We start from the raw sequence: 24360 nt of genomic DNA on the forward strand, positions 1-24360 counted from the left end.
TAGCGTTATTTGACTAGGTTATTATTTGAGGAACTTTTCTTTTCGAAAAGTGGAGCAGGAGCTGACCTATCCTGAAAATGTTAATTACAATACGATTTTCTTTAAATTTGGAGCAGTGGTACGTACCTCGTTGACCGCGTTAATATTTAAAAGATTTTTTCGAGAAGTTCAGAGGAAAAAGAAGTGGAGAGCGGGGAGGGGGGCAGAGGGAGAGGGAGAGGTAAAGAGCAATTGAAACGTATAAAAATAGAATAACGAAAAGAATGAAACGGAGAATTCGGGCAGAAACGGGAGAGATAAGGGTAGTAGAGATTAAATGGGATAAAGTACAGTATTGGAGTTAAAACAAAATAAAATGGTATTTTCAAATAAGGACTGATGTATGAAACTAGTTGTGGCAGCAACGCGCCGGGTTATATTTAGCAGATAATAATAAATAATATGAACAATGGACACGGATTTGGCCAATTCATTGATCATCTAACTTCCAAAGTCTTCGGCCCATATAAATATTGGGGAACATTTTTTCGTGACAAGTTCTAAAATATCTTGGACTAGCAGATTCGGCAGACGTTGTTCTGCCCTCACTTTGGTCAATTTGCATAGCTTTTAAGAAGTTTTAACTAGAGCTTACGATTTCTCGAACATGTTCGAGAAGAGATTTCTCGCGAGTCTCGCCTTCTCACGAATTACTCGTAAGACTCGCGGGATTCTCGAGTATCGAATTACTCGTAAGGCTCGCGAGATTCTCGAATCTCGAATTACTCGTAAGGCTCGAGAGCTTCTCGACATTCAACTTAATCAATTCATTCGCCGTTTTATATAGAGCTTACGATTTCTTCTGTAGCAGAAGCCAAAATGTCCGCAAAACTACAAGTAAAAAATCCCGAAATGTATAGAATATTGCCAATGCAGCGACCGAATTGAAAGTCGAGAAAATCGCCAGTAATTTGAGATTCGAGAATCTCGCGAGCCTTACGAGTAATTCGAGGTTCGAGAATCTCGAGAGCCTTGCGAGTAATTTGAGATTTGAGAATCTCGCGAGAAGCCGTGTTCTTGATGTCTCGTTGAAAAAAAAAATATTGCGAACAAAATTATATGTATAATAAATATGTTTTGAGTTAAATGTCATTGAAGCAATATAATCAACAAAAAAGTCACAAGTAAAAAAAGCCAAGTGTATAAATACTGTCCATACAGCGATTAAATAAGAATGTCGAGAAACTCGCGTGATTTACGAGTACTTCGAGAAACGAGAATCTCGCGAGAAGTCGAGTTTTCGATTTCTCGGGCCTCGAATATCTCGCTTGTGTTCGAGAAGAAATCGTAAGCTCTAGTTTTAACCACTTAATATCCAATTTTCCTTATCATTTTACTCACTCCTGTCTTGCGTCTGTTACTCCCTCTCCTTTTTGCCACCACCTATTTTCTTTCTACCTTAATCTCCTTATCCCTCCCCCGCTCCATCAATCCCTATCTATCTTTGTCTAGCTTTATATCTTTCTCAGTTTCTTTTTCCTTCCTTCTTTTTTCTTCTTTCTAGGTCTTCTTATCTTCTCCATGCCTTACTCCCAGGCTCAGTTACAGACTCAGTCTCAGCGCCAGTTCCAGTCCAAGTTTCAGGCTCAGTCCCACTGCCAATCCCTCTACCACTCACATTCCTACTCCAGCTCCCATCCTCACTCCTATTCACCCTGACACTCCTAGTCCGACTCCTCCTACCTCTCCCAATTCAATTTACTCATATATGGAAACTATGGTAAATAATTGTGGGCGTGGAACCGCATACTATTCCTAAATTCCATACTCGTACAGATAAAAATTTAAAGTGCACATACTCAAATATCAACACTTTCAGCAAACAAAAGTAGGATTTTAGACAATATAAAATGTATACGCCCTGGCATTGCTCGCCTACTTTTCCAAAAAATAGCTTTTCACTTAACCATGCTTCGCTTTAGAGATACTAACATACATCAATTCATTTTTATAATATTGCGCACCTAGATCAATTGGGAGCTAAGTAAAAATATCAAGTTTTGAAGTTATGCATACTATCGGATCCAGCAACTCAATACCTACCAATCTGTATACTTAAATAGAATAAATCCTCCCTCCAAGAGAGGGGTCGTCAAAAACTAAAATTTACATATGGGGAAGCCAATCAGTTTTCTGGCTTTCCTGAACATTGCGATTTTTTGAGTTAGTCGCTGTTTTGTTCCAGGTGTGCGATATATAGATTCCGAGGCGACACGAAATTTGCAGGGTCAGCTAGTTCCTAATATTTTTAACATATTTACTCACCAAAATTAGGCAAATGGGTTCAGCCGTTTGAGTTTTAGCGAGAGTAACGAACAGCAAATAATTGTATATACTTATGTATAAGATTGCATCGAGTCCAATGGAGAGGTGCACAACGTCAGTAGAGCTTCGAATGCAAACTATATGGTTTTGTCGTAGTATGTGTGGACAACAAGGATGTTTAAGCATAGAATCTACGTATGAGATGTTTACTACTCGACGTATAAGCGAAAACTGATTGGCTGCTTGCTTATCTGATTCTCTGCATTTGCGCTCACACAACTAATAGGTTTCCTAAGTTCCACGGCGCAGCGATACAAGGTGGCTGCATGGAACAGCTGATTATAAACTTTTTTTATTTGATTTGATACATCAACTTCCGGCGCAGTACAATTTTGACATTTGTCCATCGAATTTACAAAAACAAAGTACATGGAATTTTTATTTATGTCTGTAGGTATGTCACCATGCTGCCACCTGTATCATTCCGCTATGCTAAGTTCTCCGAAGCTTTAGAGAGCATCTCTGGTATAAAGTTTCGTTACTTTTTAGCATTGTTAGTTGCCATTATGATCATGGTTTCCCACCGCGTTCATTGGAATTTAAAAGAAATATGCCCTTTATCAAAATATAATATACAACTTTTGTATATTTAATTTTTAATTTATTTTAAAGGTTTTGATGTAAAAACAAAATAGAAACAATAACACTTCCTTCCTACAGGCGGCATCATCATCAATATTGAGTGCAAGGCATGGGCACGAAACATTATACACGATCGCAAAGAGAGACTAGGCTCCGTACATTTCGAATTGCTGATCGATTAACAGAGCGTGGGAAAAATGTTTAATGTTTACGAATATAAAAATTAAACAAACAACAACAAAAATAATGGCAGTCAACACCAACGCTAGACTGTCTGCAGCATACATTTTTTCAGCATTATTGTATAACATAGAGAAAAACAATGCGAAAAAGCAAGAAAACAAAAACAAAATTTATATAGCAAGCAACTATGCAGCTGAGCGAAGTCTCTCTATGTAAAATAAATAAAATGAAACAAAAACTATTTAAGAAAACACACAAACAAATATAAAGCGAAAATTGTGAGACAATTTATATGTAAGTTCTAAAAATATTTATGTAATTAAATATTCTGCTTTTGGTGTAAAATTTTGAGCTATTTTGGTGTTTCTTTGTTTTTTTTTTTTTTGTTCATTTAAATTTTTTTTTCGAATACTCCTGTTTCATTTTATTTTAAAATACTATTTTAAAAAATTTTAATTTTATTTCTTAGTTTATGTAATATTAAACTTAAGAAGTTTAAAAACAGAAAAATATTATGTTTAAGGCAAGGCTAGTTCAGTACCAGGTGTTGTTATCCCAACAGCTGATTGCTTCTTCTTGACTATTTTCCATACAGAACCTTGTAATTTAATATGTCAGTTAATCGAAATCAATTAAAATTTTCTTTTGACTTGACATTCTTATGCAGGGCGAATTGGTTGAATTCGCTTTGCCACCACCTGATATGGATTCGCATTGATTTAAGGCAATGATGTGATGATGAAAATGTTTATTTATCACAAACAAGTCGAATCTATACATGGTAGAGCGAATTCAACCCAACTCGCCGTGCAGAAAAACTTGAAGTCAAAAGAAAATAAGCACTGATTTCGATTAACTGACTAAAGCGTTGCTTGGAATTTATCAGGTTGAAGCAATCAGGTGATAACACCACCTGGTACTGAATTCGTCTTCAATCATAAATCTATTTATACCAAATGCATGTATTTTAGACCATTTTGACATATGTTTTCCTACAATAAAAATAACTACTTCATGCCATACGCGAAAACACAAAAATATATCTGACAAATCGTAATTTTTTTTATTCAAGGGAAATCCAAATTATTACAAAAAGTAAATAAGTGAATTGTACAAACATATTTTACGCAAACAAGCTAATTTTACAAACGAGTACCAAATAAATGTAGTACGAATTTTATTTCATTTTTTTCTCTACACAAATTTAGTGTTCATTAAAAATGTTCACAGAGCAATATTTTCGGGAGACTCATTACTACTTATATATAGCTCATATTTCTGTTACGGGCCAAGTTAAGGACGACGAAAACTTGATGTACCGTCAAAACAAACAGATGAAAACAAATCAGCTGTTTTGAAGACGCATCAAGTTTTATGACGTTACTACTGTTCCTCGTTCCAAAAATATTGACATTTATGATGGCGGAACCATAGAAGGTGGCAGCAGGTTGACACGTACAAACTTTATGTATTTTGTTTATGTAATTCGTTGGTTTAATGTCAAAGTCATATTACGAGAAAAGTTGAAATGTCAAATACGATGAAAAAAGCACAAATCAGCTGATTTCCGGCCATCACCTGAATGGTTTCGCCATGAACTTTATAGTGTGGTGCACTAACGCTATAAATATTATGTAAACAATACAAAGAAGCACAAATACATACATATACAAATTTAAATCAAATTTATTTATTTTTTTTTCAAACTAAGTTAACTGCCATTCATATTTTGACAATTTCGCAGTAGTAGATATATAAATTCGCATGATAACACAAAGTTTAAACAAGTACAAGAAAAATAATTTATTATTACAAAAAAAAAAAAAAATCAAATCCAATATAATGTAATACATGCAAACAAAATAACTTTGAATTTGTAAAAAATTAAAATCATTATTATATTTAATTTGTACAAACAAAAAGTAGTTGCCTATGTTCATTAGCATGACCATTAGGGTCCTGTTTACTTGAGTCAGTGTTAAATATTTGTTAGTTTAATTTTTAGTTATTACCAGTACTTTATTTGCTAAACACAAATAAAAAAAACAAAACACAAATATTTTTTTGTTTACTTAAATTTTTTTTTCACAAATATAAGAAAAAATGGTATTGTTAGGCGGAATTTTTTAAATCGTTAAAAATTAAATACAAAAAAAAAAAAATTTTAAATTTCCGTAAAATAACACAGTTTAATTAAGCACAGAACAATTGTATTTACCTAAGGCCCATGTTTTCAGTGCTTGATTGAGCTAAGCTGGACTAAGTTTGCCTAAACTCTGGTCAAATTTAAACTCTAGAGCAGTTTTTCAGACATAGCACCTTAAACTATGACTGAAAAACTGGGGGTAGGCAACATTGGTTTTGCATTCATCTAGATAATTTGTAGATACGGCAACAGCCGGATTTTCTTTATCAAACAAAAATGGAGAAAATATTTTTCCAGCTTTCTAAATATATACATAGATATATCCAGTTCTGAAGTTTATATCCAACATCAATCTGTGATTATTCTCAAAACTTGGCGAGTTTTTCACATTTCAGTGGATATCCTACATTGGATATCGAGTTGAGGTGTAGTTGAAAAAAAAAAATCTCCAAGGTGGCACCACCAAAGCGAATAGCTGTTTATTGTTAGAAAGGCCGTTAATGAAGTGTTATAAATTAAAAATAGTTTCCAAATTTTTTTGTTTCAAAAGTACTGCAGTACTGTAATCTCACATTTGAGACAAAATAGAGCATCGCACTTGAGTATATGTTAAGAATTATCTTTTTTTCAACTTGAGGAACAGCATTTTTTTTTATTGTAAAAAACGCGCTTTGTTGAGAACGCTATGATTCTCAAGTTAAGCCACTGTTTGAGATTTAAAAACAATGGTAGTAATCAAAATAAGATCTAACGGTACTTAAGCTCACACGCTGATTAGGTACATATTCGAAAAATAAAACGCTGCAATCATATAAGTAAAACGTACAAATTAAAAAATATGATTTTGTTGTTGTTGTAACGATAACGACACTCTCCGAAAGCTTCGGGGAGTGTTATCGATGTTGATGGTACTTTGCCGGATGCAGATCTGGCACGTTCCAGTAACAAGCACCATTAAGGTACCAGCCCGACCATCTCGGGACCGAGTTAGAATGACCACATGAATCCTTCAAGGCTATTCCGCCCTCCCAACCCCTAGATCTATGAAAAACTTGCCCGAGCCTCGGCTGTTAAAGAAACAGGATGCACCATGGGTAGGTTAGGCTGACAATTGGGTTGGAGAAGCCATACATTGCGCTGGCAACCCCCTTAAAATTTGGTATTTTAGTCGGCTCTTATGACAGGCATACCTACCGAGGGTATTTTCTAAGCCCCTAACCCACTTAGTTCTTAATATATAAGACAAAACAAATATAAAGTACGCTAATAAAAAAATTTAATGGAAGTTAATAAAACATAGAAGGCAAATATGATAAATAACGCCTTACACCAAACATAAGCGGGAACTATTGGGCAAAGTTGTCGTAAGCAGACTTGCTAATAATAATATCTTTATTTATCATTGTTGTTGATAGTGTTTGCAGCATATAATTAGACTTAAGGGCCCATTATTGATACTTAGCATATACTTGACTTGGCTTGGCGTAAACTTGGCAACTTAACCACGATTATCCTCCACTTAGCGCATACAATCTGGCATCATAATCAATAAATGTCAATTTGTATGACAAAATGTCAAAATAAAATGGAAGCAAACAAATGGCATCTCAAAATGTAAACGTCACTTAGAACTTACATAGAACATCAAAATTCAAGAGACTTCTAAAGCTGGAGACATTGGTGCTTTATCGGTAACCGTATCGGTAACCTTATAACAGCTGATTCGACCAACCTTATGAGAATCAATGCAATCGATTATTGGTGCCGCTAAAGTAGTAACCGTATCCAATTGCCAACCAATTGGGTTTTGGTTTACCGACGTAACGATAAACAGCTGATTACGTTAGGGATACGGATACAGCGATACGACATACGGCACCAATGACTCCAGCTTAAGTCAAGTTAAGTGTTGCTAAGTTTTGAGTAATCAGTAACATGCAATGTTCATTTAACAGAACTGTAAGTGACAGTTCTCAAGTCAAGTGAAATCTATGCTAAGTATCAGTAATGAGCCCTTTACCGATCGCGCTTTCGCAAGGTTGCCGTCACTAATAGAAACATGCCTTGTCATCCGTTCGTAATGATCCGGAGCCAGATAACCAATTTGGCACGTAAAGGCATTAACAATGGTTTCAGCAAGATTGATCCAGACAGATGTCTGGTTCAATTTGTGAGACAAATAATTTTTTGTTTCTTGCACTTCGGGACATGCTACTTTTAGTAAACCGATTTTTCCAAAAACACATGAAACACAACAACGACATCTGCGGTTCACAACTCATATGCGCAAAAATTTCAGGCGCTCTACTTCTGAAGCCTCTCTGGGTGTTCCCGTGAGAATTGGGAGCGATATCGAGCTAAAAACTCGACGGATGATGGCTATATATCAGCGGTGGACACCACTACATATGTATATGTACATGGTTACCATATTGAGAATGTGTTAGTATACACGACGTGTATTGACCACGAAAGCAAAATACATTATTTATTTACTTCGATTTCAGTGCTTGTACGGTGGGCATGTTGCACATTCACTCTTTAGTGCTTTGTTTTAAGAGTACGTGCGACACTTCGTTGCCGTACGAGCATCGAAATCAAATTAAATGAGTTTTTCGTTGATTTTGATGAATTTGCCGTTGTACTCTCGCTCATCGTATACGTACATATATTGCCGCTTAGCAGGAGGGCCATCACTGCTATATATCCTCACTATAGGTTTAGCATACGTCGCGACTTTTGTGAAGAACATCAACTCCTAACCCAAGTATATACGTCACAGTTAGTCCCAGTGATATTGTAACAGCTTACTTTACAGTTAACCCTAACCTTTTCAGTGAGAAAGCCACAAGTACTCAAACATATGCCAAGCGATATAGACGGACGGCAAATTAATTTAACAAGCAATAATTTTTTGCTATTTGTTTATTTTTGAATATTATTGCTTCGTTTCAATTATGCGATACGTTTATGTCACATAAAACTAAGATAAGATAGCAAAAGTCATTGACAATTCCAATATAAAAATAACTCAATTGAGATAAAAATCACTTTGGACGTAAGCGGCTGAGACTGGTTATGACATTCGCTACTGGTCACTTTGTGAAATTTGGTTGTCAAAAAACTTTGCAAAATATATCAATGCAGATATTTAGAAATGTGTAAAAAACACTTGTATCTGACTAATTATAGGCATTCATTGTGGGGTTTTCGAAGTCAGAAGTTTGAGGTAACTCTTCGGTAGGAAAAATTTGCCTCAACTTTGTGTCATGTTGTGTCTATGATACAAAAGAATTGGCAGCGGATGCGACTGTTTTCTTTTAAATGTGACGACTACTTCCATATCGATAAATATCAATATTTGAGAACCTAGCAAGGTGCATACCCCTCAGTTATATGAGGCTATCTTGAAATATTTTCCAAGGTATTCTATTAGACCATAGCAGTCCCTTTAACATTTGCACATACATATGTAATCCATCAGTACTTGCACAAAAGATGATTACATCAGCGAATTGAGGCTCAAAGGGCCCCAATAGTCTCGGTGAATGCTGTGCCCTCGTAATTTAAATATATGTATGCATGTCTTCTGTTTGTGTTAAGAATGCCTGAAGATGGTATTTCATTCAAGTTTTGTAACCTGCTTTCACTTGCATCTGTTATTACTCTCGTACTAAAATCTACGACGTTAAATAAGGCTACGCTCTCTAGGCTCATGGTTCACTCTCTTCAATGACGTAACACATCCCATATTATCTTTGCTAATGCGAAAGCCCCAAGAGCAGCTTAATTATCAATGAAAATGCCTACCTTATTGGCGTAGCTACAAGTATTCTGTAACGCCTTTTTGCCTGCCTAATGGATTTTAAGTAAAGCTGGATATCAATTTTTTTGAGATAGAGATCACCTAGTCTTGATTAGGAAAAATAATCCTGTCGTTTTTGTCGTAGTCGTGAGTAGAGCTGATTTCGCATATTTTTTATATAGATGTCACTATGCTGAGTAGAACACGCCTCCGCCCTTATAAACGGGCTGTCCAGACTTCCAGAATGCAGCATTCTAAGGGGGCTCCGTGGTATGATGTTTCGTTTACTATATGCTCTACTTCATTACCTGATTCTTATCATTTGAAACTTTTTGTACAGGAATACAAATTTTAGGCTTTGAAAGTTATCCAATTGTAGTCGAGTCGGCGGCGGTTAAGGTTTGATGTCGTTAGACAAATTTCGCCTTGTTAGAATTTTGTAAGAGATTTTACGTCTTTTCGGCTGGTGTGAGAAATCTGCACCAGAACCTAAGACTTGTACCTTGTTGAATCTTGTATGCGTTCTAGAGTTGAAAGCTTCCAGAGCGGACAAGTGGTCAGTTGAATGTACCCCTAAACTTCTTTCCAGACTTTCTTTTCTTTGAGGTCTGTCCACGCCCAAAGCAGAGTAATGTTGTGGCATTCAATTACCCTCCTGGCGTATTTAAAAATTTCAGCATATCTAAAGTTATGCACAGAGTGGGTGAGGTGCCAAAATGTCAACGGTCATAAGGCCAATTGACTTTAGGACCATTTCAAATGGCTATAGGCTCCAATGATCATAAGAACAATTGACTTTATTAGTTTCTAGATATGAACCGATGGCCATTTAATAAATAGCCATTGTATCTTATGACCATATCGCGAAAAATATCATAACCATATAGACCAGCACAAAAGCAAAAAAGCTCAGCAGGAGGGTTAGGCATTTAGTCCAATTTTTTACTGCAATGAAACCAAAATTATGAGAAGCAGCACTAAATTACTCGACTTTTATTCCAAATTGCCCTAAACTTTTAGTTGAATAAGTTGTTCTTGTTCCAGAGAGAACTTCATTGGACAAGTTTTTTTTTAGATTTTTTATTGGAATGGAACCAAAATATAGGAAAGAAGCGCTGCATTTTTAATTTTTGAATAAAAAATATTTCCTTTCAAACGTTCTTTAAAACATGTTTGTGATTCACCAGTTGGTCACATTTTAACAAATGGAGGTGCGAATCAAAATAATTGACTTCATGAGCACTTGGAAATATCGTTGACATTGTAACCAATTAATATAGTCATAGCTTCAATTAATCTCCTGGTCGTTTGAGGTGGTCATAACGTCCATTGACGTCATGGCCATTGATCTTGGACCTTAAATCGGAACCTATCGAACAAAGCCTTCTGTATTCTCATGCTTTCAGTGCGAATTTTCTCGTAGATCCATTTGTGGAAATGTACTAAGAATTTCTTTTTTTTTTCAATATTTTTTTTTTTTAATTGTATAGTTTTTTTCAGTGCTATAATAATGGCCTGGCTCAATCACAACTTGAAACGTGCTCAATAAATAACTGATAAGCACAATTTTTTGAAATATTTATAACTTTTTGGAATTTTTGAAATTAAATTTTAATAAAATATTTGGATATATGCATTTTTTTCCAACTTGCTCTTATATCAAAGTAATAATATTACAGCACTTTTGAAAAAAATATCACCAAAGAACCCAAATCAGCAACAACAACCAAAAAAAATGTATCAAATTTAACCCTATAACTGCCAATTAAATATTTGGCTCAAGCGTGTAATATCTATATATATAAAAAGAAGTGTACATTTTGATTGTCACTCCATAACTCGAGAACCGATAGAAAGATTGCCATGAAATTTTTAGGAAAGATACAGGAAGGAGAGATGATGGTTAGTTGATTTTTAAATCCCAAATCGGTTTAGCCATTCTTGAGTTATGATTTTTTTTTAGAAAACATTCAAAATTTGAAAATTTGGTATATAAATTTGTATATATTAGTATTTACGATACTTTTTTCCGGGAAGTTAACCAGAGACGGACTGGGACTGGGATTAGAACTAGAACCGGGACTGAGAGTCGGAGTGGGACTGGGACTGGGACTGGAACAAAATACATACCACCCTCTGGGACAGGCAATAAGGGATGAAGAAGAATGAGAAGAAGGTGAGAGAAGAGAAAAGAGAGAAGTAGAAGGATACTAAGAAAGAAATAGAATGAGACGAATATGGAGATAGATGAAGCGAAAAAGACGGAAGGAGGAGTGAATAAAAGGACCAGGAAAAAGTGAAGAGGGGTGGGGGAGGGCAGAGTTAGATGGAAAAAGCTTATTAAAAAATTCAGATAGGCCAAATTTAGGGCAGAAAAACGTCTGCCAGGTCTGCTAGTAACTACATTTATTTGCATTAATTTTAGAAAATAAAAAAAAAATCAACACTATAAACAAAATCGATGCAATAAATCCAGCAACCTGATCAACGAATTGAGGAGTGAGTTTTGAAAATACCATCAAAATATGTAGTTCAATGAAGTTAAATTTTTGGTAGTTTGCATCTGCATCTCCATGTGTTAAGAAATGCATTTATAGCGTTATCTGTAAATATTTATTTATAAAATTTATGCAATACATACTAACATTACTGTCTACAAATAGAAGAAAATAAAATTTGTTTAACGCCAACCAAGTAAAAAACACAAAATCTAATATTTGCACAAAGAAATTGCATTTAACAAGATCTTACTAATATTTACTAATACAATTCTTTTTACTAATTGTACAATAACAATTTATGAGTATAGATAAAATAGTTATTAATTTTTATAAATGAAAACTAACAAAAAAATACTATAAATAAGAAAACGCATTTGAAAATTTTAAAATTTTTTACTAGGATTTTAGATAATTTAAATTGTTATGTCTTAATGTATGTTTTCACGGATTTTTCTTTGTTTGTTTAAAGTTTATTTTTTTTATTTTTATTGTTTTAACCAAACGTTCATGTTTTGTTTTTTTGGCAGCCATAAATTTTTTTAGTAATTGTTTCATTCCCAGGTACATTTTTTATTTATGTACTTCATTTGTTTAAACAAGGACATTTTTTTTCCGAATAACTAATACTTTTACCAAATGTTTTTGTTTGTTTTGTTTGTAAAATTTTTCTACACCTTTTTCAGTTTAAGCTGAAAAAGTTGCAATTTAAGTTCAGAAAGCTATAACTGATATTCATAATTTTCAATTTCAGAAAATTGCAATTGAACTCCAATTATAATTACTGAACTTCTGTTATTTTCTAAACTTAAATTGTAAATTTATGAACATAAATTGAAAATTCTCCACTTCAGTTGTTATTTTCTGAACTTCAATTGAAATTTATGAACTTCAATTGTAATTTTCTAAAATTTAATTTTAATTTTCTGACCTTCAATTTGTATTTTTTGAATCAAATAGCAACTTTCTGAACGTCAGTTGTAATTTTCTTAACAACTAATAGAAATTCTGAACTTCAATTTTCACTTTCTGAACTTCAATTGAAAATTCTGAACTTCAGTTGTTACTTTCTGAACCTCAATTGTCATTTTCTGAAATTCACTTCAATTTTCTGAGCTAAAGTTGAAATTTCTGAACCTCAATTGTAACTTTCTGAGCTTCAATTTAAATTTCTATACTTCAAATGTAAATCTCTTAACCACAAATAGAAATTCCGAACTTCAATTTTTATTTTCTGAACTTCAATTGTAATTTTATGAACTTAAATTTAAAATTCTGAATTTCGATTGTAAATATCTGAACTTCAATTGTAATTTTCTGAACTTCAATTTATTAATTTCAATTGCAATTTTCTGAAACTCACTCATAATTTTCTGAACTAAAGTTGAAATTTCTGAACCTCAATTTTTATTTTCTGAAATTCAATTAAAATTTTTATACTTCAACTGCAAATCTCTTAAGAACAAATAGAAATTCTGAACTTCAATTTTTATTTTCTGAACTTCAATTGTAATTTTATGAACTTAAATTTAAAATTATGAATTTCGATTGAAACTTCTGAACTTCAGTTGTTACTTTCTGAACTTCAATTGTCATTTTCTGAAATTCAATTCTAATTTTCTGAACTAAAGTTGAAATTTCTGAACCTCAATGTAACTTTCTGAACTTCAATTAAAATTTCTATACTTCAACTGCAAATCTCTTAAGAACAAATAGAAATTCTGAACTTCAATTTTTATTTTCTGAACTTCAATTGAAATTTTATGAACTTAAATTTAAAATTATGAACTTCGATTGTAAATTTCTGAACTTCAATTGTAATTTTCTGAACTTCAATTTAATAATTTCAATTGCAATTTTCTGAAATTCAATTATAATTCTCTGAACTATAGTTGAAATTTCTGAACCTCAATTTTTATTTTCTGAAATTCAATTGAAAATTCTGAACTTAAGCTGTAACTTTCTGAACTTCAATTGTAATTTTCTGAAATTCAATTCTAATTTTCTGAACTAATGTTGAAATTTCTTAACCTCAATTGTAACTTTCTGAGTTTCAATTGAAATTTCCGAACTTCAGTTGCAATTTCTTGAACAACAAATAAAAATTCAGAATTTGAATTTATCTTCGCTTTAAAAACAAATTTTTTTATTGAGCACATCCATTATATATGATTCCCTTACATAATCTAGTTTTATTTCATATTTCCATTATATTTTTTAAGGGCCATTGTTTTTTGGATATTTTTGTGTGTTGTTTAACAAAGTTTTTCACAGTTTTTTTTTTTTAATTTTTAAGTTTATTTTCTTATCATTTATTTATTTTTTCACCTTTTTATTTCATAAAATTTTTATTTTTTTATTTTCTAAAGTCGTATAAGTGTTAATAAAAAACAATTTTAATTTTTTTTTCTAATAAACTGAAATTTTTTTACATATATGTACTTAATATTTTTTTTAATTAGTTGTTTTTTTTTATATTTTTTATCCTATATTATTACTAAAAGTATATAAATTTATTTGTTTAATATTTTCATTATGTCTTATTTATTTTTATTACATTTAATAATTTTTATATTTAAGGTTTTATTTTCTTTTTATGGTATATTTTTTCACGTTTTATAATTCTTGTTTCCAAGAAAGAGTATTATTTTTAGTTTTGCTTTCATTATTTGTAAGCAATTTAATTTTAAAATATTTTTTTTTATTGCTGGTTTTGCTTAGATTTCAATTTTACTTTCTAAATTTTTTATTTAAAGAAATATATTTCTTAAAATAATCTATTAAGCCTTCATGATTAAATCTCTGATATATTTTTGTTGTAAAGCTTCAAATTGTTTTCATTTTAATTTTTTTTGTTTTTGAGTATTGATTCTCAAGTGTTCATAACTAAATTTTTGAAATACTTTTTATAAAATTTAAACTACAAAATTTTTTTTATTTTTATGTTTGTTTATTTAATGGTGTGTTCAGTTTTTTTTTATTTTGTTAGTTTTTGGTAATAATTTATATCTTGGATTTTTTTTTTATTTCATTTATCTTATACTATTTTCATTAATTACATTTCAGTGTTTTTGGTTTTAAGTTTTTTTATTAAGAAAAATTTTTTTATAATTATATATTTTATGGTATTTATTAAAATTTAACTTTATAATTTTTTAATTTTTAATAATATATTCAAATTTTTTTTTAATTTTTTTTCCAAATTTCCAAAAAAAATGTGATGTTAATAACTAATTTACAAAGCGTTATATAATAATTACGTTTTGTACTTTGACACGTTTATATATTTACATTCATAATATCTATACATTACGGAGAAATGCATTTATAAGGAAAACATAAATTTTTACAAAAACAACAAAACACATTTTTTTCAATATTTCCAGCAAAAAAGCATTTTTTAAAAATACATAGCGCCTAATAAGCAAGCAAATTACAATAATAACTTTTACTAATATTATTAATAAAATTAAATACTTGCATGTAATGTATATAGAAGTTTTTGTCTAACAATTAGCTATTGAAAAAGGTAAGTATGATTGAAAAAAGAACGCCACAACATGTAGCAATTAGTTACAACTCAGTGAAAGAATATAATTATTCGATGCCATCTTCAGAATGTGTAATAATAATTTTGACACCTTATATGAACCACAATTATGTAGAGAGTAAATTATATTCTGGTGCCGGTGAAGAAATTAATTTAAGTAGGAGTAATTTTTCCGTCGTGACTAATGTGTACCAAAAGCTTCGAAAGGGTTAAAAATTTACCTGAACCCGAGAACGTACAGAATTATTACTAAACATATTCGTTTGAAGGATCAATTGCTAAATATTCAATAAAATTGTGTCGTGCTTTCAATGTCAACTCAATATATGAGCATAAATAGGGTTGAAGGCACGCTTTTGATAATGTTTTTGTGCAAAAACAATAAACTGAAGCTTTAAGGGTTGAAAAAATGTTGGTATAAAGCACAAGCTAATAACAAAAATAGAAACATATTTCTGACCTTGAAAAACAACAGTACAGTACTGTACTTATGAAGCTTTAAGAGTACTGTAGCATAGAATCAAGTTCACTTTGTGAGTAAAATGATGTGAATTGTGTAATGCTATAAGTGTCACGTTATACTCAGAAAAGCAATGAATCGACTTGTTCATAAAACGAACTTGGCAGCGATCGTAATCGTTATGAGTTTTAAAATAAAAATCACATTTCAATAGTTATTCTTTGACTTTTATAATTAAAGTCAAATTTTAACTATTATTTTTGAGTTTTAAAGTAAAATTCAAAGATAAAAGTTCAAATTAGACTTTTATTATAAAATTCAAAAATAAAATTTTAAATCTGAATCTGTCCAAAATAAAAGTTAGAAGTGGACTATTATTATTGAAGTCAATACTACACCTTTTCCAGCTTAAGTTCAGAAAATTACAATTCAACTTCAGAAAATTACAATTCAAGTTCAGAATTTCCAATTTAAATTAAGAAATCTACAATTCAATTTCAGAATTTTCAATTCAAGTTCAGAAAATTATAATTCAAGTTCAGAAATTCGAATTTAAATTAAGAAATTTCCAATTCAAGTTCAGAACTTTCCAATTCAAGTTCAGAGAATTAAAATTTAAATTCAGAAACATGTAATTCAAGTTCAGAAAATTACAATTGAAGTTCAGAATTTTCAATTCAATTTCATAAAATTTGTTGGGTATTTTTTTCATCCAATGGAAATAAATGTATGTAAGATGGTATCTATGTGTTAAAGAAGCATTGGACATCTTAACTCGTTTAAATCAAATTTGCGAGATAGCGAAGAAAAAACTCTTGCTCATTAGAAGCAATTGCAATGCCATCCAGCTATATTCTTAGCGTCACAACCATTGATCTGCACTGAGTATGACAGCAGCAATGACGAAGATATGACCACTTAAACAGTCAACGGAGCGTCCACACTCCCGGAAGTAAAGTATAGGTACTGTCTGCATAGATCTTGGCGGTATATGTCAAAATATCTCAACTTATCCGCCATCATCATCATTCATCATGAATTGTCACTTAATCGCGATTTTGACAGTTTCGTAACAAATCGTGCCAGCTTTCCTTGTTTCGCGGTAACTGACGGCGATTGGGAGCACCATGAGAGGTCAAGTCTTCTCTAACCTTCGCAACTTTGTGGAGGTCTCTCCCTTCCACTGCTTCCAAACTGCTGTTCCGACTGAAGTACTTTCTTGGCCGTAGCGTCATCATGCACTTGTTAGAAATAATTATCCTCCATTTGATTTCAAGATTCTTGAAGAAAACTTGTGTTACACTATACCCAAGGCATAATTTTGGCAACATGGTCAACGAAGCATCAACACTTCCGCAAGTAACATATAAGTATAAAATTAATTAATTAAAATAACTTTTGAAAATTAACACCCTATTTATAAATTTCTGAAATCGAACTCTAATTTTCTGAACTTGAAATGTAATTTTCTGAATTTGAATTGAAATTTTCTGAACTTGAATTGTAATTTTCTGAACTTGAAATGAAAATTCTGAACTTGAGATGTAATTTTCTGAACTTGAATTGTGGTTTTCTGAATTTAAATTGGAATTTCTGAACTTGAACTGTTTGTATTTTTTGAACTTGGATTGGAAAATCTGAACTTGAATTGTAAATTTCTTAACTTGAGTTGTAAATTTCTGAATTTAAATTGGAAATTCTGAATTTGAATTGTAATTTTCTGAACTTGAATTGCAATTTTCTGAACTTGAATTGTAAATTTCTGAACTTAAACTGGAAAAGGTGTAATAGTTAAAAGTTTTCTTTTGCTATGAAAAATAAAAGTTAAAAAAAGTTTTAATCATAAAAGAAAAAAATTATTAAATTTGACTTTGGTTTAAACGTTGTAGTTGGTTTTATAATTAAAATCAACTTTTAAATTTTATTTTTGACTCTTATAATAAAAGTAAAAAAATAAAAGTAATTTCAGATATATCTACATATATTCTTTAGCACACGGAATGACATTCCTGTATTCAAATATCAAATAGAACAATTCCTTGATTTCACTTGATTTTGATTCGAAAATTCGAAAGTAACTATTAAAAAAGTTCCTTCGAACTGAGAGCTCAGCACAAGCGCGGACCTTTCAACAGCAGTATATGTATATACATTAACTTATTCGAACGTTTTAGTGCCTATCTGCTTGAAAGTCTTTAAAAATACGTATCGCCAAAAGTATTCAACACGGAAAATAGAGTGTATTTTTGAATGCCCTAAATGTAGTTACTATCTATCATTATACCAGAAAGAAAATTAAAGTCGCCACCTACAGAGTCATGCTGAGTATGGTGGCAAGGAGAGGTGTACGATACCATTGTAATGAAAAAAAGGAACCCAGGCACTAATTTCGAAAACAAGGATGGGTGCGAGACTCAATCAAGTAACCGGGGTTTTGCAGGTTTTTGAGTTATGTGGAGATTTGATTTTTAATACAGAGGAAGAAGTTTATGCAACTAAGTCCACTTCATGACCATAAAAAAAAGCGGTAGCCATGATATACGCTATTGCTTACTAAACATACATATAAGAGAGTACCAAGAACTCTTGAAGTACCAAGAACTCGTGAAGTGAAGAAACAAATAGTTCCGGGATTTTTGAGTAGAGCTTCTTCGGCTTCTGATTTGTAACAACCCAAAAGGTTTAACACATATCTTATTATCGATAACAAATCTTTATTTTCGACTTTTCCGTCTGTTATCAACTTGTTATTGCAGAGTGATTGGCTTTTTATTGGTTTTATTGGTTATCAGCCCGTCATAGAGGGCGACGATGAGTCGTCGCTAACAAATCGACAACATTCCGATAATAAACTGGTAACACTCTGAAATTGATATCATCGGCCTGAAAACCCGCGCCGTAAGTTATGCTTACTCCAGACTAGAAAAAAAAGCGGAAAAGATGGGTTTGATGGTGAGTGAGGACAAAACGAAGTACCTGCTGTTATCGAGCAAAGAGTCAGCGTACTTGCGCCTTGGTAACCATGCTTTTGTTGGCAGACATAGTTCCGAAATAGTGAGACTTGGTTTAGTTGGGAACCAGCATTACCACTAACAACAACATCAGCTCTTAAATCCTGGTAAGAATCACTCTTGCCAATAAATGCTTCTTTGGACCATGTTGGTAATTGAAAAGCAGAGTCTTCTCACGGCAAATGAAACTCAAGCTCAAAAAGTCACTTATCGTACAGTCCTGCTGTATGGTGTATAAATATGGACCATAACAACATCAGATGAAGCGGCTCTGGGAGTGTTTGAGAAAAAAGTTCTTCAAAAGATTTTAGGACGCGAGTACCGAAGAAGATTTAGTGATGAGCTGTACGAGCTGTACGAGCTATGCGAGCTATACGCAGACCTAAACACAGTGGCTACGCTGGCTAGGTCATATTATTCGCATGAAAGATGACGATGCGCCTGAGAATGTATTTTTATCGGAACACGCCTATGGAAGCAGAGAAAAGGCCGGTCCCCACCCCGCTGGAAGGATCAGGTGGAAAACTATTAAAATCCCCTTGGTTGATCAATTTGCGCCAGTTAGCAGTGCTAAGGAGTGACTAGCGCGCCTTAGTAGACGGCCATAAGCGTTTAAACGGTTAAGCGCCAATTAAGTGAATTGATATTTTTTTTAACACACCGATAAAAATTGGCAGAAGTCCGATTGCAAATATATAAGTTTTCTGAAACAAATGTAATAAATCGATAATTTTGCGGTAATTTATCGATATATTTTTAATAAAAAAATTATTATTTTTCCATAACACTCCAATACGAAGTTGATAACAATCCGATAAAAAATCGATAGCATATTGTTAACATACCAATAATTTTTCGACATTGAATCTAAAGCTTTTCGATAACAATGGGATTACTGATCGATTAAAAATGCATGCAATTTCATTAATTTAAGTCAGATTAATTTAATTTATTTTAGTTTAATTTAAACTAATTTAGTTTTATTTATTTAAATTAGATAATATATTGTTGATTTTTTCAGCTAAAGGCCAAATTAAATAAAAACACAACTTTTTGTATTTTTGTTGAATAGTTGTTTTTTTATTTAATTTGGCCTTCAGCTCAAAAATTCACCAATATATTATTTAATATAAAGGCTATTAATTCTTATCAAAATATTTTAAATTAGTTTAATTTAATTTAATTTAGTTTATTAAAAATCAATTTACTTAATTAAATTTTATTCAACTAATTTTTTTTTTTACTTTAAATTAGTTTAATTTAATTTAGTTTATTAAATGTCAATTTACGTAACTTAATTTATTTTAATTTATTTTAATTGAATTTCATTTAATTTGAATTAACTTAGTTTAATTTAATTTAATTTTCATTTATTTTATTTTAACAATCAGATAACTTATTGATACAATTTAATTAATTTTATTTATGTCAAATTAACTTAATTTAATTTTGTTTACTTAAAACTAATTTAATTTTGTTTATTTTAAATTAAAGTAGTTCTATTAAAACTAATTTAATTTTATTTATTTTAAATTGGTTCAGTTCTATTTAATTTAGTTTAATAAACGTCAACTTCCTTAACTTAATTTTATTTTATTCAATTTAATTTTATTTATTCTAAATTAGTTTAATTTAATTTAATTTAGTTTAATAAAAGTCAATTTATTTAACTTAATTTAATTTTATTCAATTTAATTTTAATTATTTTAAATTAGTTTAATTTATTTTAAATAAAAAAAGTAAATGTAAGGCGCGATAACCTCCGAAGAGATCTAAGGCCGAGCTTCTCTTCCAATTTTCGTTGTGCTCCTCTTGATTTTCCCTACAAATTGGCCGGACGGGACCTACATGCTTTATGCCGACTCCGAACGGCATCTGCAAGCAGATGAGTTTTCACTGAGAGCTTTTCATGGCAGAAATACACCCGGAGCGGTTGCCGAGGGGCGGCGACCCCGCTTAGAAAAATTGTCTTCTAATTGAAAAAGGGTTGGATTTTATATAAGGTGTCACGATTTTCAAACTTTTGTTGATTTGTAGGGGTAGAGGGGGTCCTAAAAATCACAAAATTATCATCCGCAGCTCTAGAAAACTCTTAGTTTATGAAATATAAGCTTTTTAATATCCAAATTTAGTAAAATTTCAACTTAAGTCCTGCACTTAAAATTCGGGTCGCACATGTCGATAGCGGTATCAGAATCCGAAAGCAGAAACTATATTTTTTATCTCGTTTAAAAGTTATTCGCGAAAAACACGTCGGTAATATTGTCGCTTTTTTCGTTGTTGCAATTAAACGAACGAAAACAAATGAAGGTGCTGAATAGTGTTGCCAGCTCCGCAACAATATATTTTTATCTTGGCAGGACTTAAGTTGAAATTTTACTAAATTTGGAAATTAAAAAGCTTATATTTCATAACTAAGAGTTTCCTAGAGTTGCGGATGATAATTTTGTGATTTTTAGGACCCCCGCCACCCCTCGAAAAAAAAGTTGGAAAATCGTGGCACCTTATTCAAAATATTCCCCTTGAAAAACTTTATTTCTAAAAATTTGATGTTGCTTCGCCCGGGGTGTGAACCCAGGGCATACGGTGTGGTAGGCGGAGCACGCTACCATCACACCACGGTGACCGCCACTTAATTTAATTTTAATTTTATTCGATTTAATTTTATTTATTTAAAAAAATTTAATTTTATTTAGCTTAGTTTAAATTAATTTATTTTAATTGAATTGAATTAAATTTTGTTCCATTTAATTTAATTTAATTTAATTTATTTTTCATTTCATTTTATTTTATTATATTTTACTTTATTCTATTTTATGCTTTTTTTGTTTTATTTTACTTTTATCTATTTATTATATATTTTAGGTTGCTATATTTTACGTTATTTAATTTATTTTATTTGATTTTTAAATTTTTTTGATTTATTTTATTTGTTTTTAATATCAATTGTTTTTGTTTTTATCGGCCTATTGATAAATCATTCAAGGTTCGAATCGAGCTCAAGGCCAGAACAATAATTTTTTTCTAATGATAATTATTGTTATTTTTTAATTTTTCTAAATTTGAAAAATTGTATTTTGTTTTTGGAATAGTAAGTAGAAAATTTTTCAGACAACGTGCCATAGCTGCGCAGATAGATCCATTTCGAAGGGTGCTAAGCCTTCATCATCAGTACGCTTTAGGCATGCTGCGCTAACCATATATAGTTGATAAAAAAGTAATAGAAGTAGCAAATTTGCCAGTCAAACAAACCACCGCTGTATAGCTAAATGGTTAGCGCAGCGTGCCTAAAGCGTACTGATGATGAAGGCTTAGCACCCTTCGAAATGGATCTATCTGCGCAGCTATGGCAGGTTGTCTGAAAAATTTTCTACTTACTATTCCAAAAACAAAATACAATTTTTCAAATTTAGAAAAATTAAAAAATAACAATAATTATCGTTAGAAAAAAATTATTGTTCTGGCCTTGAGCTCGATTCGAACCTTGAATGTTTTTAATATATTTTATTTTCTTCTATTTGATTTTATTTTATTTTCTTATATTTTATCTTATTTTATTAAAAGCTTTTACATTTTGATTTATTTTATTTGATTTTTTAATTTAATCTGACTTAATTTTCTTGTATTATAAATAATAAATTTTTTTCCTTTGTTTGCATTTTATAACTTTATATAAATATAACCAAATAATGCACAAGGATGTTACAAACAACAGTAAAAAAATAAAATTTCAACTTAAACCTGAATACCTACCCACGTGCTTTGTATCTGTAAACACTTTTTTATTGCATATCTGGCTCTGTATTCCCAACAAAATAGCAGTGTATACATTTTATCGTGCACTTGCATGCAGAAAAGTTGTGTACGCGCACAGGTAGTAGGTGACGTGTTTGCCTTGACTGCCATGTGATTTCACTCATATCAACTATACCACGTACCTTATACCTACATTACGCTCTCATTCTATATTACTCAATCAAGCATACCAAAACTTTACACGACACCTGCATTTACATTCTTCATGTACATACATATGTATCCCCCTTAGACCATACCACTTACAAAGACTACGCTTATGGTTATACATACACCTATGCTTGCGCTTACACTTACACCTTACGCTTATACTCACACATTACGCTTACTTTCAGAATTAACCCATACCGTGAACGGAGAAATTTTCACAACAAAAATTTAAAACTAGAAACTCACCTCAAGTATTGAACACGGCAATAACTCCATATATGTATGTACTTATATTACAATCAATTATATTGAAAAAAAATGAACACACAACAAATTTTCACACTTATCTTTACTACAATCCACCGTTAATAATGATCAACTGAATGATATTTTAGAAAGAACCATCGCAACAAAAGAGTGCGGTGGTGACACGAACAGAATTATGCGAAAGTGTAAGTGCGTTGAGAGTGAAAAGAACATCTGAGCAATCAATGCAAATCAACACTTCTCCGTGTGAGAGGGTGTGGGCGGCATTCACAATAACTGGATTGAACTCAACTCGTATTATTAAAATGAAGCGTTAATCTCAGAGTAATTTAATCATTACTAGGTTACGGCTGACATTACCAGTTAAATTCAATGTTAAATGGGCAAACACAAAGGTTTAATTTTTTTCATGCAAAATCCTAAATTAAAGGAAATAATTTAAAGAGATTTTAAAATATGCCATATAAAAGTGACACCATATGCTGACATTGTGTCACATTTAAAATAAATTCGTGTAAAAAAAAATAAATTAGAAAAAAAGTTTGAAGTCACTTGCCGCGAAGTTTTTTTTGCAAGTACTGAAAAAATACTAAAAAATATTTAGAAAAAAAACATCGATTTCATGCCCATTGTATAATTACTTTTGTACACAAGAAAATAAAATAACAAAACCGGTGAATTCATGTGGTGGACTATTTAGTTTGTTGGATAAACTCAAATTATGTTTAGTAGATTAGTAGAGAAGTGAAGTACATATGTACATACACACATATATACGTAAATATTTATGCATAGATGTATGTCAATGAAAAAGCGCACGTACACGTTGTTTTAATAGCAGTCTTAATGCGGATTTGCATTGGTTTAAACCGGTTGAATCAACACCGGGGAACCAACTGCCTGTCCAGCTGACAGCGACTTCACTATCGCAGAGAACTATTTAGTACCTACATACAGAGATTCATCTGGTGCTACTATGTAAGCTACTGCACCCGTCAATACGTACATACTTAAGTAATAAAGAATGTACCTGTTAAAGCAAGAGTTTTGTGAGATAATATTGAGGGATTTGAATTGTGTTAAATGTGGCTCAATCCCAGATTGAAACGCCACAGAAAACAGTTTCTTAACCTCACACTTACGGAACTGAAAACGTAGTTCCTTCATAAGGTAATTACATCCCTTGATCCATCATCATCAATAATTGGCGCTTAACTGTCTAAGCGAATTTGTCCGATTATTAACAAGTCACGACAGCTATCCCTGTTTCGCAACAACTGACGCCAATTGAGAGCATCGAGGAATGTCAAATCTTCCTCCACCTGCCTCTCCCGACTCAGTGGAGGTCTCTCCCTTCCTCTGTTTCCAAACTGCGGTGTCGACTGAAATACTTCATTGGCCGGAGCGTCTTCATCTATTCGCATAACTTGATCTAGTCAGCGAAGCCGGAACCCCTTAAGGTGACCGCATTGAACCGCTTAGGTCATCCCGCCTCCACACTACATAACCTTGAAATTGTTTGTGTATT

General features: G+C 31.8%; 1 protein-coding gene and 1 long non-coding RNA gene across 9 annotated transcripts in view; one reads left to right on the forward strand and one right to left on the reverse strand.

Annotated features, from left to right (window-relative positions):
* nrv2 (nervana 2) overlaps positions 1–5186 on the forward strand; it is a 69322-nt gene extending 64136 nt beyond the window's left edge. For all 8 annotated transcript variants that reach the window (XM_067764841.1, XM_067764843.1, XM_067764842.1 and 5 more), the window contains one exon: positions 3025–5186. In XM_067764841.1, the coding sequence (XP_067620942.1) occupies positions 3025–3128 (104 nt within the window). In that variant the 3' untranslated portion in view covers positions 3129–5186. The remainder of the gene's footprint in view (positions 1–3024) is intronic.
* LOC137239494 (uncharacterized) overlaps positions 1–23437 on the reverse strand; it is a 123351-nt gene extending 99914 nt beyond the window's left edge. The window contains exon 1 of the long non-coding RNA XR_010949399.1: positions 22812–23437. This is a non-coding gene — a long non-coding RNA (uncharacterized lncRNA). The remainder of the gene's footprint in view (positions 1–22811) is intronic.
* Positions 23438–24360: the final 923 nt, after the last annotated feature.

The sequence above is a fragment of the Eurosta solidaginis genome, chromosome 2, assembly GCF_040869045.1.
Source record: "Eurosta solidaginis isolate ZX-2024a chromosome 2, ASM4086904v1, whole genome shotgun sequence".
In the NCBI taxonomy this organism is placed as follows: domain Eukaryota; kingdom Metazoa; phylum Arthropoda; class Insecta; order Diptera; family Tephritidae; genus Eurosta; species Eurosta solidaginis.